This window comes from Arachis stenosperma, chromosome 9, assembly GCF_014773155.1.
Source record: "Arachis stenosperma cultivar V10309 chromosome 9, arast.V10309.gnm1.PFL2, whole genome shotgun sequence".
In the NCBI taxonomy this organism is placed as follows: Eukaryota; Viridiplantae; Streptophyta; class Magnoliopsida; order Fabales; family Fabaceae; genus Arachis; species Arachis stenosperma.
The window spans coordinates 131,997,499-132,010,818 of NC_080385.1; the positions used below are offsets into that span (position 1 = coordinate 131,997,499).

Here is a 13,320-nt window from a genome sequence, read left to right on the forward strand (position 1 = left end):
TTTTAGTATGTAAGTAAAATTAGACTACCAACGATCACTAATATAAAAATTTTTTCATTAAAAATAAAAAAAAAAACAAAATTATAATTTAGTCTAAACGTTAAAAATCAAAATAATACTCTATTCTATAAAAAAATGAACCGATAAATATCTATGTGTATGTGTAACTTCTGAATTCCATTCATTCTGATTTGTCTCAATTCCATTTTTTTTAATCGTTTGTCCTATTTGTAATATTTATTTAATATTAATTGTTTATTTTAATTTATCTTTGATGATAGTAGAAAATAAAAAAGGAACTGTGTTTAATATTACATTTTTGTCTACACAACAATTATACACTTTCAAATAATATTAAAATTCAGCTAAATAGAACAACAACAACAAAATTTAATACTAACAAAAAATTGAGTTAGAATGTGTATTAAATTTGTCGGGAACTATTTTTCTTTTTTCTCTACATTCTATTTCCAACATATTCTTCAACTAACCCAACACAAGCCATGTCTCGAGAATAGATTCTCTTAATTTTTTTAACAATTGAGAGAGTAAAGTGTGATCTCTCACTATTAATTTTATAAGTGAGACTAAAAATAAATATGAGAGAACCATTAATTTTATAAGTGAGACTAAGAATAAATATGAGAGAAAGAACAATGAAGGGTTAGAGATCACACTTTACACTCTCAATTTTTTTTAACAATTGAGAGGATCCATTTTCAAAATGAATTTCATCTTCTCCATGGTCTCCAAAAAAACAAGTCTATAGTAACTTCCATCCCTCAATATCCTCCTTTCAAATATTTTACTATATATCTAAATGGCTCAAAACAACAGAACATATACGGAAAAGTACATCCGTATATATGAACATCTTCCTTATAGAATTCTTATACACTTATAGTTCCTATGTTCATGTATTAATGTATTACCAATTTATCACTAAATGCGACCCCAACTTCCAACAATTTTCTTTGGTAGACTTCACGCTTTTCATAGCAGGGAATGTAAATAAATAAAATATCTTTGAAATGCAACGTAGATCATGCTAATAAGGTTCTCCTATGATTTACGTGACTAAAATTTTCTACCTCCAATTCAGCCAGTGAAGCTGTGTGTTATGCTAAATGGACATTCAACTCAGTTAGTTATATGCAGGAACCAAAAGCTTGTCAAGTACATTTTCTCGGCAAGAAAGTAATGTTACCATTGCTCTAGGTCTGTCACCTACCTGGTGTCTGTCAAGAGAGACATCTGAATCAAAGCTATAGCTCCATGGAAATCTGAAGAACATATATAACTCAAACATTTGGAAGATGTCAGTTATATTTATGCATGTAAGTAATAATTCTTCAGATGTCAACACATAAGAGCAAAATCCAACATGGTTTTGGCAAGGAAATGAAGCTGTGAGAGACACAAGTTCCTTGGCCAAATAAAGAAAAGCACACAAATTTATTGAATTCAAGGAAACACATAAAGTCATAAACAACCAATTCAAGATGAAAACAATGCAAAATGGAGCGGAACGAAGCATCTTAGATGGATATCAAAATATTAGTAAAAATATATCCTTGCTCCAGAAATGTGGGAAAACAGGGAAAACAGAAACTTCAGTCATGTAAAATGATCTGGTCTAGCAACTTTGTTGAAAAGATAAAAAAGAAAACTGTATACAGAAGAAAGGCTATAGTTGAAGAAGTTAAGTATCTAAATCCGAAATTCTATGAGCAACAATTTCTAGAAGGATGAAATAGATTATATTATATATGAACAAAAAGTAACCCATTATTCTCTTGGAGGTACATGGTGTGGTTTAATTACATCAGTATACCAATGTTACAATATTGAAGAACTTATGACAGAGAACACTGAAAAAGGAAGCTTCTAAAGAAGGATAGAAGTTGGTGCTGGTATATGTTCAAACTCGTAGAAAAAGCAAGTTACATACGTCTGGAACTCATGAAATCACAAAGACTCTGAGCTCGCCTCTATCTCCTCTCGTGACACGAGTATCTGTGTCAAGATAGGTAACTTCGAATTCTCCACTTCCTGTATTAGACGGAGGCCTGAATGAATCAGGAATTCGAGGTAACTCGAACGGCGGCAACTGTGATAAATTCCCAGCTGTCTTCACAGTGGTTTTCTCAAATGTAATTTTGATCTTTGATGATCCTGAGACATTACAAACCCATACACCACAAAAATGGCAGTTTCAAGACTTTAAAATTAACATATCTGGCAAAGAGTAGCAATCACAAAAATGGTATATATAATGGAAATAAATATTAAGAAATTTGAAAACATAAAACCAACCTATGAGTTCAAATTTATGAGCTAACGTCGCTGTTGCATCAAGTGGTGGGAAGGGCCACGGAGCACCCAATTGAACCTCCACAATATTATCAAAATCTTTGCTCAAGATGTCAATTCGTTGAAAAACCTACAAGAAACAGTGCAAATTCAGTAGAAATGCAACAGTAATAGATTTGGCAAACTGTCACTATAGTTTGTAATTATATAAAATCTAATAGAAGCATCTTAGTAGTTTCTCAGCCTCAACTTCCACAGAAAATTACCAAACAAGACTTATAGCGGCTCTAATTCTATGTCAAGAACTATACGTGAAAGAACACAAAACAATTTTATATCTCTAAACAATAGACTTCTATAAGAATCTGCAATTTCCTCATCTATTATGAATCATTTTCAAATATATTTCATGCTGCCAGGCAAAAGCAATTTACAGCTATATCATGCATGATACGTGTTCAGCAACAGACCTGTCCAAGAGTTATAGGAAGGAGTCTTCCGGTGGGAGGTCCAGGCCGGCTGCCGCCTAGTGTACGAGATGAGAATGCACTGCTATATATCAGTCTCCATCTTCCTTGCAATTTATCGAGGTCAGCCGAGAGATCAACTAGTCCTCCGGCAGCTTCGAGTTCCTTAGCCGCAGCATCCGCCTTTCTCAGATCATCCTCATTTGCAGCAAGACCTCTATTCAGCCCAGAAACAGCACTCTGCATAATATTCCGCAAGTATTAAAAGCCAAATCCTAGAACAAACATAAACTAAACAAAAAGCAGCAGTGAACATGATAAGAATTAGAATTCCGGAACCCTAGCACAAGTATTAAGTATATGTGACAATAGTCGTATGCATTAATATACCAAAAAATAAATAAATAAATAAAAAATCGTGACTATCAATCTCAAATATGAAAAGCTGTTAAGAAAAATGTAACCATAATTACTAAAATCCCACAGTTGTGAATTTAACCATACAAGTCCTCATGCTACCTAATCAAGTAAGAACTTTAGTATATGATGAAGTACCATCTTACTAACCCTAGAAGTATCAAGTAATTGCCCCCAATGGCCCAAATTTCTTCTTCTTTTTCTTTTTCTTTTTTTTTTTCTTTTCTTCTTTTGTCATTTTACCATGTGCAGGGCCAAAAATCATATATTATTTACAGATACTGGTTTTGACTAGTGACTAAAAGGAAGCAAAATATAGATGGAGAGAAGCGTAAAAGGGAACAAATTACGAACCAGGAGAGTGAGCTTGAGAGAGGAGATAGAATCAGAAGAAGAGACCCGGTCCCCTGAGAAAGAAGGAGGAGGGTCAGCCACAGATGTGTCACCCGCTGTTGATTTCACAACAAGGCTGAGGCTGGGGGTCTGAGTGCGGCGAAAGCTTTGAAGGTTAATGGAAGAGTTTGGCCTCAGAAAGGAGCAACCGCTCCTAAAGGAGGAGGAGGAGGAACAAGAAGGTGAAGAGGTGTGAGGGAAGAAGTTGAGAGAAGCCATGAACACCAAGCAAGTGTGGAAGCAGGACACTGAGATAGATATTCCTTCTTCTTAATACTATTGAAGTCAACGTCAGCAACAACACACTTTACTTTGTGAAGGGAGGCTCATGGCTCACCAATTGTGCGCCACGTAACGCTCCTGGGATCCAAGTAGGATTTTCTGTTCTTTCACACTTTCTAGTTTCTACTTTTTTCCTCTGCCACTTCTTTTTTTTTTTTTTTTTTAGAAAAGAACAAATTAGTCTCTGGCTTTTTAACTTGTGGACATTTTTGTCCTTAACCATTGAAAAATACTTTTAAGTCTCTGACGTCTCTAAAAATTAGACGGATCAGTTCCTCTGTCTATAAGCCACTGTCAGACCCGACGAAAAAGGCTGACTTGGCTCCCCCTCTGCTTACCTGGCTTAACGGCATTTCCACATAGCACGTTAGTGAGATGGAGCTTTTGAAAAAGGGGCACATAAGTCCCTGTCACTCAAAACGACGTCATCTTGTGTGCTGCCCTAATCTTCAAATTCGTTTGAGTTATTTGTTTATGGTGGTGGCTGGTTGTTCGTTTATGATGATCACAGTGTGTTTGAGTTCTTCATTACTATCTTCGTTCCATCTCCTAGCTCTCCCTTGTAAACGGTTCCAAACCCGCCTCGCCTTAGCTCATTTTTGGTTGCAAAATCCTTTGTCACCTCGCGTAGAACTTGTACTGATATTACAAAGTTTCGAGAATCACTCATGTGAGTGTTTTCTGTTTCACCACTCAAGTTACTCACAGAACTTAACATTGTCTTTGTTGACTTGGTATCAGCATCACAGCTTGAAACTGCAAATTTCAACACTGTTTCTGGATTATATGTATCATGAGTGTGAGTGTTATGACTGTTAGGAGCCTTTTTCTTCTTCAAACAACATACAAATAGAGAAACAAGCAAAACAGCCACAAATGTAAAGATTCCGACACCAACAAGTAATACTACCAATTTTGATCTTTTCAAGCCATTTGATCTTTGAACCGAAGCAAGGGAAGGTGGCATATCCGAGGGTGTTGGTTTTGGTTTTGGTGGCAGAGAGAGTCGAGGCCGTGGTGATGCCGGATTCTGGGGTGAAGGTTGTGGACTACTAATAGGTGAAGGACTGTTTCCATGTTGATCAGCAAAAAGAGGGTTGCCATCAATAACAACCTTCATACCATCATTGAACTTTGGCAATGGAGGCTCAAAATTTTTATAACTCAAATCCAACAAACTCAGTGATTTCAATTCAGTAAAATTACTAGGGACTTTGCCACTTATATTATTTTGTGCAAGCATAATCCTAACAAGTGAATTCAACTTAGCAATTGAAGGACTCAATGTACCACTATGATTTTTCCTAGGAAAATTGATAAGAGATACCTCAGAGTTCTAATTGCAGCTCAATCCAATCCAGTTCCCTCCACAAGGATCATTACCAGACCATTGAGAACTCAGAATTAAAGGATAATTCAGATCATGGAGAAAATCAATGAGTGCATTAACTTGAGGTGCACATTGAATCCCAGGCTTACTCTGACAAAAGAAATTTGAACCATAAGATACTTGTGTAGCAGCCTTAAACTTTGGTATTGGCCCATTAACATGTTATTGCTTAAATCAACTTGATCAAGGTCCATGTTTGCCATTGATTCTGGAATCAAACCAACAAGTTGGTTTCCATTGAGGTTGATCTCCTTCAAGGAAGTTAAATTCCCAATGTTGTTTGGAATTTTTCCATTGAACTTGTTTCCATTAAGCCAAAGCTGTGTAAGAAAATTCATTGAGGCAATAACATCAATAGAACCACTCATGCCACCACCTTCTTGATTGTTAAGCCACAAAACCTGAATTAAAGATTGGCCAAAACTGTTTGGGATTCCACCAGAGATTCTGTTGTATAAGTGTCTCAGATTCAAAAGTGAAGGCAATATGCCTAGAAATTCAGGCAATGGTCCAACCAAATTACAGTGCACAAAAGAGAAATTGGTTAATTGCAATGATTCTTTCAAGTCCAAAGGAAAAGACCACCCTGTGGTTGGATTCAAAGAAGGATTCATTTCCAAAAGACAAGATCCTTATGTTTGCGAGTCCTTTGAAGAAATCAAAAGGGATTGTGTCAAATTCATTGTAATCCAAGAAAGCATATTCCAATTTGGACAATCCATTGAAACTTGGTAAAACCCCACTGAGGTTGTTCCTTTGGAGACCCAATTTCTGGAGATCTGTGAGCTGGTTCAAATTCTAAGGGAGTGAACCTTTAAGACCAAGATTCTTTGACTAAATCTGTGTCACCCTGTCACCATTGCAATACACATAAGGCCATGGAGGATTGCCACATGGGTCACTGGTGCGCGAAATTGTGATCACTACACAACTTTGCACAACTAACCAGCAAGTGCACTGGGTCGTCCAAGTAATACCTTACGTGAGTAAGGGTCGATCCCACGGAGATTGTTGGTATGAAGCAAGCTATGGTCACCTTGTAAATCTCAGTCAGGCAGACTCAAATGGGTATAGATGATGAATAAAGCATAAAGATAAAGATAGAGATACTTATGTATATCATTGGTGAGAGCTTCAGATAAGCGTATGAAGATGCTTTCCCTTCCGTCTCTCTGCTTTCCTACTGTCTTCATCCAATCCTTCTTACTCCTTTCCATGGCAAGCTTATGCAAGGGTTTCACCGTTGTCAGTGGCTACCTCCCATCCTCTCAGTGAAAATGTTCCTATGCTCTGTCACAGCATATGGCTAATCAGCTGTCGGTTCTCGGTCAGGCCGGAATAGAATCCAGCGATTCTTTTGCGTCTGTCACTAACGCCCCGCCTGCTAGGAGTTTGAAGCACGTCACAGTCATTCAATCATTGAATCCTACTCAGAATACCACAGACAAGGTTAGACCTTCCGGATTCTCTTGAATGCCGCCATTAGTTCTCGCCTATACCACGAAGACTCTGATCTCACGGAATGGCTGGCTCGTTTGTCAGGCGAGCACTCGGTTGTCAGGCGATCAACCATGCATCGTGTATCAGGAATCCAAGAGATAAACACTAGAGCCTCATATGCTTGTAGAACAAGAGTGGTTGTCAGTCACCTTGTTCATAGGTGAGAATGGTGATGAGTGTCACGGATCATCACATTCATCAAGTTGAAGAACAAGTGATATCTTGGACAAAGAACAAGCGGAATTGAATAGAAGAACAATAGTAATTGCATTAATACTCGAGGTACAGCAGAGCTCCACACCTTAATCTATGGTGTGTAGAAACTCCACCGTTGAAAATACATAAGAACAAGGTCTAGGCATGGCCGAATGGCCAGCCTCCCAAATGATCTAAGATAGCATGAAACTCAAAGATAGCTACCAAGATGTCTAATACAATAGTAAAAGGTCCTACTTATAGAAAACTAGTAGCCTAAGGTGTACAAAGATGAGTAAATGTCATAAAAATCCACTTCCGGGCCCACTTGGTGTGTGCTTGGGCTGAGCAATGAAGCATTTTCGTGTAGAGACTCTTCTTGGAGTTAAACGCCAGCTTTTATGCCAGTTTGGGCGTTTAACTCCCATTTTGGTGCCAGTTCCGGCGTTTAACGCTGGAATTCCTGAGGGTGACTTTGAACGCCGGTTTGGGCCATCAAATCTTGGGCAAAATATGGACTATCATATATTGCTGGAAAGCCCAGGATGTCTACTTTCCAACGCAGTTAAGAGCGCGCCAATTGGGCTTCTGTAGCTCCAGAAAATCCACTTCGAGTGCAGGGAGGTCAGAATCCAACAGCATCTGCAGTCCTTTTCAGTCTCTGAATCAGATTTTTGCTCAGGTCCCTCAATTTCAGCCAGAAAATACCTGAAATCACAAAAAAACACACAAACTCATAGTAAAGTCCAGAAAAGTGAATTTTAACTAAAAACTAATGAAAATATACTAAAAACTAACTAGATCATACTAAAAACATACTAAAAACAATGCCAAAAAGGGTACAAATTATCCGCTCATCACAACACCAAACTTAAATTGTTGCTTGTCCCCAAGCAACTGAAGATCAAATAGGATAAAAAGAAGAGAATATGCAATGAACTCCAAAAACATCTATGAAGATCAGCATTAATTAGATGAGCGGGGCTTTTAGCTTTTTGCCTCTGAACAGTTTTGGCATCTCACTCTATCCTTTGGAACTCAGAATGATTGGCTTCTTTAGGAACTCAGAATCCAGATAGTGTTATTGATTCTCCTAGTTAAGTATGATGATTCTTGAACACAGCTACTTATTGAGTCTTGGCTGTGGCCCAAAGCACTCTGTCTTCCAGTATTACCACCGGATACATACATGCCACAGACACATAATTGGGTGAACCTTTTCAGATTGTGACTCAGCTTTGCTAAAGTCCCCAATTAGAGGTGTCCAGGGTTCTTAAGCACACTCTTATTGCCTTGGATCACAACTTTATTTCTTTCTTTTTCTTTCCTTTTTCTCTTTCTTTTTCGTTTTTTTTTGTATTCACTGCTTTTTATTGCTTCAAGAATCATTTTTATGATTTTTCAGATCCTCAGTAACATGTCTCCTTTTTCATCATTCTTTCAAGAGCCAACATTCATGAACCACAATTTCAAAAGACATATGCACTGTTCAAGCATACATTCAGAGAACAAAAGTGTTGCCACCACATCAATATAATTAAACTGTTATAAAATTCAAAATTCATGCAATTCTCATCTTTTTCAATTAAGAACATTGTTTATTCAAGAAAGGTGATGGATTCATAGGACATTCATAACTTTAAGGCATAGACACTAAGACACTAATGATCATAAGACACAAACATGGACAAACATAAAGCACTAAAATTCGAAAAACAGAAAATCAAAGAACAAGGAGATTAAAGAACGGGTCCACCTTAGTGATGGCGGCTTGTTCTTCCCCTTGAAGGTCTTATGGAGTGCTTGAGCTCCTCAATGTCTCTTCCTTGTCTTTGTTGCTCCTCTCTCATGATTCTTTGATCTTCTCTAATTTCATGGAGGAGGATGGAATGCTCTTGGTGCTCCACCCTTAGTTGTCCCATGTTGGAACTCAATTCTCCTAGGGAGGTGTTTAGTTGCTCCCAATAGTCTTGTGGAGGAAAGTGCATCCCTTGAGGTATCTCAGGGATCTCATGATGAGAGGGGTCTCTTGTTTGCTCCATCCTTTTCTTAGTGATGGGCTTGTCCTCATCAATGGGGATGTCTCCCTCTATGTCAACTCCAACTGAATAACAGAGGTGACAAATGAGATGGGGAAAGGCTAACCTTGCTAAGGTAGAGGACTTGTCCGCCACCTTATAAAGTTCTTGGGCTATAACCTCATGAACTTCCACTTCTTCTCCAATCATGATGCTATGAATCATGATGGCCCAGTCTATAGTAACTTCGGACCGGTTGCTAGTGGGAATGATTGAGCGTTGGATAAACTCCAACCATCCTCTAGCCACGGGTTTGAGGTCATGCCTTTTCAATTGAACCGGCTTCCCTCTTGAATCTCTCTTCCATTGTGCGCCCTCTTCACATATGACTGTGAGGACTTGGTCCAACCTTTGATCAAAGTTGACCCTTCTAGTGTAAGGATGTTCATCTCCTTGCATCATGGGCAAGTTGAATGCTAACCTTACATTTTCCGGACTAAAATCCAAGTATTTCCCCCGAACCATAGTAAGATAATTCTTTGGATCCGGGTTCACACTTTGATCATGGTTCTTGGTGATCCATGCGTTGGCATAGAACTCTTGAACCATCAAGATTCCGACTTGTTGAATGGGGTTGGTAAGGACTTCCCAACCTCTTCTTCGGATCTCATGGCGGATCTCCGGATATTCACCCTTTTTGAGTGAAAAGGGGACCTCGGGGATCACCTTTTTCAAGGCCACAACTTCATAGAAGTGGTCTTGATGCACCCTTGAGATGAATCTATCCATCTCCCATGACTCGGAGGTGGAAGCTTTTGCCTTCCCTTTCCTCTTTCTAGAGGTTTCTCTGGCCTTGGATGCCATAAATGGTTATGGAAAAACAAAAAGCAATGCTTTTACCACACCAAACTTAAAAGGTTTGCTCGTCCTCGAGCAAAGAAGAAAGAAGAGAGTAGAAGAAGAAGAAATGAGGAAGAAGGGTGATGGTGTTGTATTCGGCCAAAGAGGGGGAGAAGTGGTGTTTAGGTTGTGTGAAAATGAAGGGGTGAAGAAGGGTTTATATAGGAGAGGGGGGAGATGTGGTTCGGCCATTATGGGTGGGTTTGGGAGGGAAAGTGGTTTGAAATTGAAGGGTGAGGTTGGTGGGGTTTTATGAATGATGGATGTGAGTGGTGAAGAGAAAGATGGGATTTGATAGGTGAGGGGTTTTTGGGGAAGAGGTATTGAGGTGATTGGTGAATGGGTGAAGAAGAGAGAGAGAGTGGTGGGGTTGGTGGGGATCCTGTGGGGTCCACAGATCCTGTGGTGTCAAGGAAAAGTCATCCCTGCACCAAATGGCATTCAAAATCACGTTTTGAGCCATTTCTGGCGTTAAACGCCGGGCTGGTGCCCATTCCTGGCGTTTAACGCCAGGTTCTTGCCCTTTTCTGGCGTTTAACGCCAGTCTGGTGCCCCTTTCTGGCGTTAAACGCCCAGAATGGTGCCAGACTGGGCGTTAAACGCCCACCTGCTAGTCTTACTGGCGTTTAAACGCCAGTAAGTTCTTCCTCCAGGGTGTGCTGTTTTTCTTCCTGTTTTTTCATTCTGTTTTTGCTTTTTCAATTGATTTTGTGTCTTCTTATGATCATCAACCTACAAAATAACAAAAAATAACAAAAGAAAATAGATAAAATATAACATTGGGTTGCCTCCCAACAAGCGCTTCTTTAATGTCAGTAGCTTGACAGAGGGCTCTCATGGAGCCTCACAGATACTCAGAGCAATGTTGGAACCTCCCAACACCAAACTTAGAGTTTGAATGTGGGGGTTCAACACCAAACTTAGAGTTTGGTTGTGGCCTCCCAACACCAAACTTAGAGTTTGACTGTGGGGGCTCTGTTTGACTCTGATTTGAGAGAAGCTCTTCATGCTTCTTCTCCATGGTGACAGAGGGATATCCTTGAGCCTTAAACACAAAGGATTCTTCATTCACTTGAATGATCAGTTCACCTCCATCAACATCAATCACAGCCTTTGCTGTGGCTAGGAAGGGTCTGCCAAGGATGATGGATTCATCCATGCACTTCCCAGTCTCTAGGACTATGAAATCAATAGGGATGTAATGGTCTTCAATCTTCACCAATACATCCTCTACAAGTCCATAAGCTTGCTTTCTTGAGTTGTCTGCCATCTCTAGTGAGATTCTTGCAGCTTGTACCTCAAAGATCCTTAGCTTCTCCATTACAGATAGAGGCATGAGGTTTACACTTGACCCTAAGTCACATAGAGCCTTCTTGAAGGTCATGGTGCCTATGGTACAAGGTACTGAAAACTTCCCAGGATCTTGTCTCTTTTGAGGTAATTTCTGCCTAGACAAGTCATCCAGTTCTTTGGTGAGCAAAGGAGGTTCATCCTCCCAAGTCTCATTTCCAAATAACTTGTCATTTAGCTTCATGATTGCTCTAAGGTATTTAGCAACTTGCTCTTCAGTGACATACTCATCCTCTTCAGAGGAAGAATACTCATCAGAGCTCATGAAAGGCAGAAGTAAGTCCAATGGAATCTCTATGGTCTCATTTTGAGCCTCAGATTCCCATGGTTCCTCATTAGGGAACTCATTGGAGGTCAGTGCACGCCCATTGAGGTGTTCTTCAGTGGCGTTCACTTCCTCTCCTTCCTCTCCAAATTCAGCCATGTTGATGACCTTGCACTCTCCTTTTGGATTTTCTTCTGTATTGCTTGGAAGAGTACTTGGAGGGAGTTCAGTAATTTTCTTACTCAGCTGTCCCACTTGTGCCTCCAAATTCCTAATAGAGGACCTTGTTTCAGTCATGAAACTTTGAGTGGTTTTGATTAGATCAGAGACCATGGTTGCTAAGTCAGAGGGGTTCTGCTTAGAATTCTCTATCTGTTGCTGAGAAGATGATGGAAAAGACTTGCCATTGCTAAACCTGTTTCTTCCACCATTATTGTTGAAACCTTGTTGAGGTCTCTCTTGATTCTTCCATGAGAAATTTGGGTGGTTTCTCCATGAAGAATTATAGGTGTTTCCATAGGGTTCTCCTAGGTAATTCACCTCTTCCATTGAAGGGTTCTCAGGATCATAAGCTTCTTCTTCAGTTGAAGCATCCTTAGTACTGCTTGGTGCATTTTGTATTCCAGACAGACTTTGAGAAATCAAATTGACTTGTTGAGTCAATATCTTGTTTTGAGCCAAAATGGCATTCAGAGCATCAATCTCAAGAACTCCTTTCTTCTGATTTGTCCCATTGTTCACAGGATTCCTTTCAGAAGTGTACATGAATTGGTTATTTGCAACCATTTCAATGAGTTCTTGAGCCTCTGTAGGCGTCTTCTTCAGATGAAGAGATCCTCCAGCAGAGCTATCCAAAGACATCTTGGATAGTTCAGAGAGACCATCATAGAAAATACCTATGATGCTCCATTCAGAAAGCATGTCAGATGGACATTTTCTGATCAATTGTTTGTATCTTTCCCAAGCTTCATAGAGGGATTCTCCATCCTTCTGTCTGAAGGTTTGGACTTCCACTCTAAGCTTACTCAATTTTTGAGGTGGAAAGAACTTTGCCAAGAAGGCATTGACTAGCTTTTCCCAAGAGTCCAGGCTTTCTTTAGGTTGAGAGTCCAACCATGTCCTAGCTCTGTCTCTTACAACAAAAGGGAATAGCATAAGTCTGTAGACCTCAGGGTCAACCCCATTAGTCTTGACAGTGTCACAGATTTGCAAGAATTCAGCTAAGAACTGATGAGGATCTTCCAATGGAAGTCCATGGAACTTGCAATTCTGTTGTATTAGAGAAACTAATTGAGGCTTAAGCTCAAAGTTGTTTGCTCCAATGGCAGGGATAGAGATGCTTCTCCCATAGAAGTCGGGAGTAGGTACAGTAAAGTCACCCAGCACCTTCCTTGCATTGTTGTTGTTGTTGTTGTTGTTTTCGGCTGCCATGTGTTCTTCTTCTTTGAAGAATTCGGTTAGGTCCTCTACAGAGATTTGTGCCTTAGCTTCTCTTAGCTTTCGCTTCAAGGTCCTTTCAGGTTCAGGGTCAGCTTCAACAAGAATGCCTTTATCTTTATTCCTGCTCATATGAAAGAGAAGAGAACAAGAAAATATGGAATCCTCTATGTCACAGTATAGAGATTCCTTGAGGTTTCAGAGGAACAGAAAAATAGAAAGAAGAGGTAGAAGAATTCGAACTTAATTAGATAGAGTTCGAATTGTGCATTGAGAAGGAGTGATACTCCATAAATAGAAGGATGTGGGAAGAGAGGAAGAAATTTTCGAAAATCAAGTGAAATATTTTGAAAACATTTTTGAAAACTCTAATTGATTTTCGAAAATCAAGAG

The 13,320-nt window shown here is 39.4% G+C and overlaps 2 protein-coding genes and 1 non-coding gene across 3 annotated transcripts; 1 reads left to right on the top strand and 2 right to left on the bottom strand.

Moving 5' to 3' along the window:
- Positions 1-1,737: 1,737 nt before the first annotated feature.
- Positions 1,738-3,871, bottom strand: LOC130947508 (plastid-lipid-associated protein 6, chloroplastic). The gene is made up of 4 exons (XM_057876206.1): positions 3,552-3,871; positions 2,784-3,020; positions 2,317-2,443; positions 1,738-2,175 (listed from the first exon to the last, which is right to left on the bottom strand). Exons 1-4 carry the CDS (start codon positions 3,807-3,809, stop codon positions 1,961-1,963), a joined length of 837 nt encoding a protein of 278 aa, XP_057732189.1. The 5' UTR covers positions 3,810-3,871; the 3' UTR covers positions 1,738-1,960.
- A 506-nt stretch (positions 3,872-4,377) lies between these two features.
- Positions 4,378-5,876, bottom strand: LOC130949935 (receptor-like kinase TMK3). Its single transcript, XM_057878528.1, has 2 exons — positions 5,383-5,876; positions 4,378-5,176 (listed from the first exon to the last, which is right to left on the bottom strand). Exons 1-2 carry the CDS (start codon positions 5,874-5,876, stop codon positions 4,378-4,380), a joined length of 1,293 nt encoding a protein of 430 aa, XP_057734511.1.
- Positions 5,877-12,409: 6,533 nt separating this feature from the next.
- LOC130952368 (small nucleolar RNA R71) lies at positions 12,410-12,513 on the top strand. Its single transcript, XR_009074548.1, has one exon. It is a non-coding gene; the product is annotated as a small nucleolar RNA R71 (small nucleolar RNA).
- The last annotated feature ends 807 nt before the right edge of the window (positions 12,514-13,320 follow it).

Bases quoted from the DNA above. Each gene is read 5' to 3' on its own strand.
- LOC130949935 (XM_057878528.1), bottom strand. From the start codon at position 5,876: ATGAATCCTTCTTTGAATCCAACCACAGGGTGGTCTTTTCCTTTGGAC. The intron at 5,177-5,382 runs GTATCTTATGGT...CAATTTTCCTAG, and splicing joins AGTTTAAGGCTGCTACACAA to GAAAAATCATAGTGGTACAT.
- LOC130947508 (XM_057876206.1), bottom strand. From the start codon at position 3,809: ATGGCTTCTCTCAACTTCTTCCCTCACACCTCTTCACCTTCTTGTTCC. The intron at 2,444-2,783 runs GTCTGTTGCTGA...TGTTTCTTGTAG, and splicing joins TTCCTATAACTCTTGGACAG to GTTTTTCAACGAATTGACAT. The intron at 2,176-2,316 runs GTTGGTTTTATG...GTAATGTCTCAG, and splicing joins TCATAAATTTGAACTCATAG to GATCATCAAAGATCAAAATT.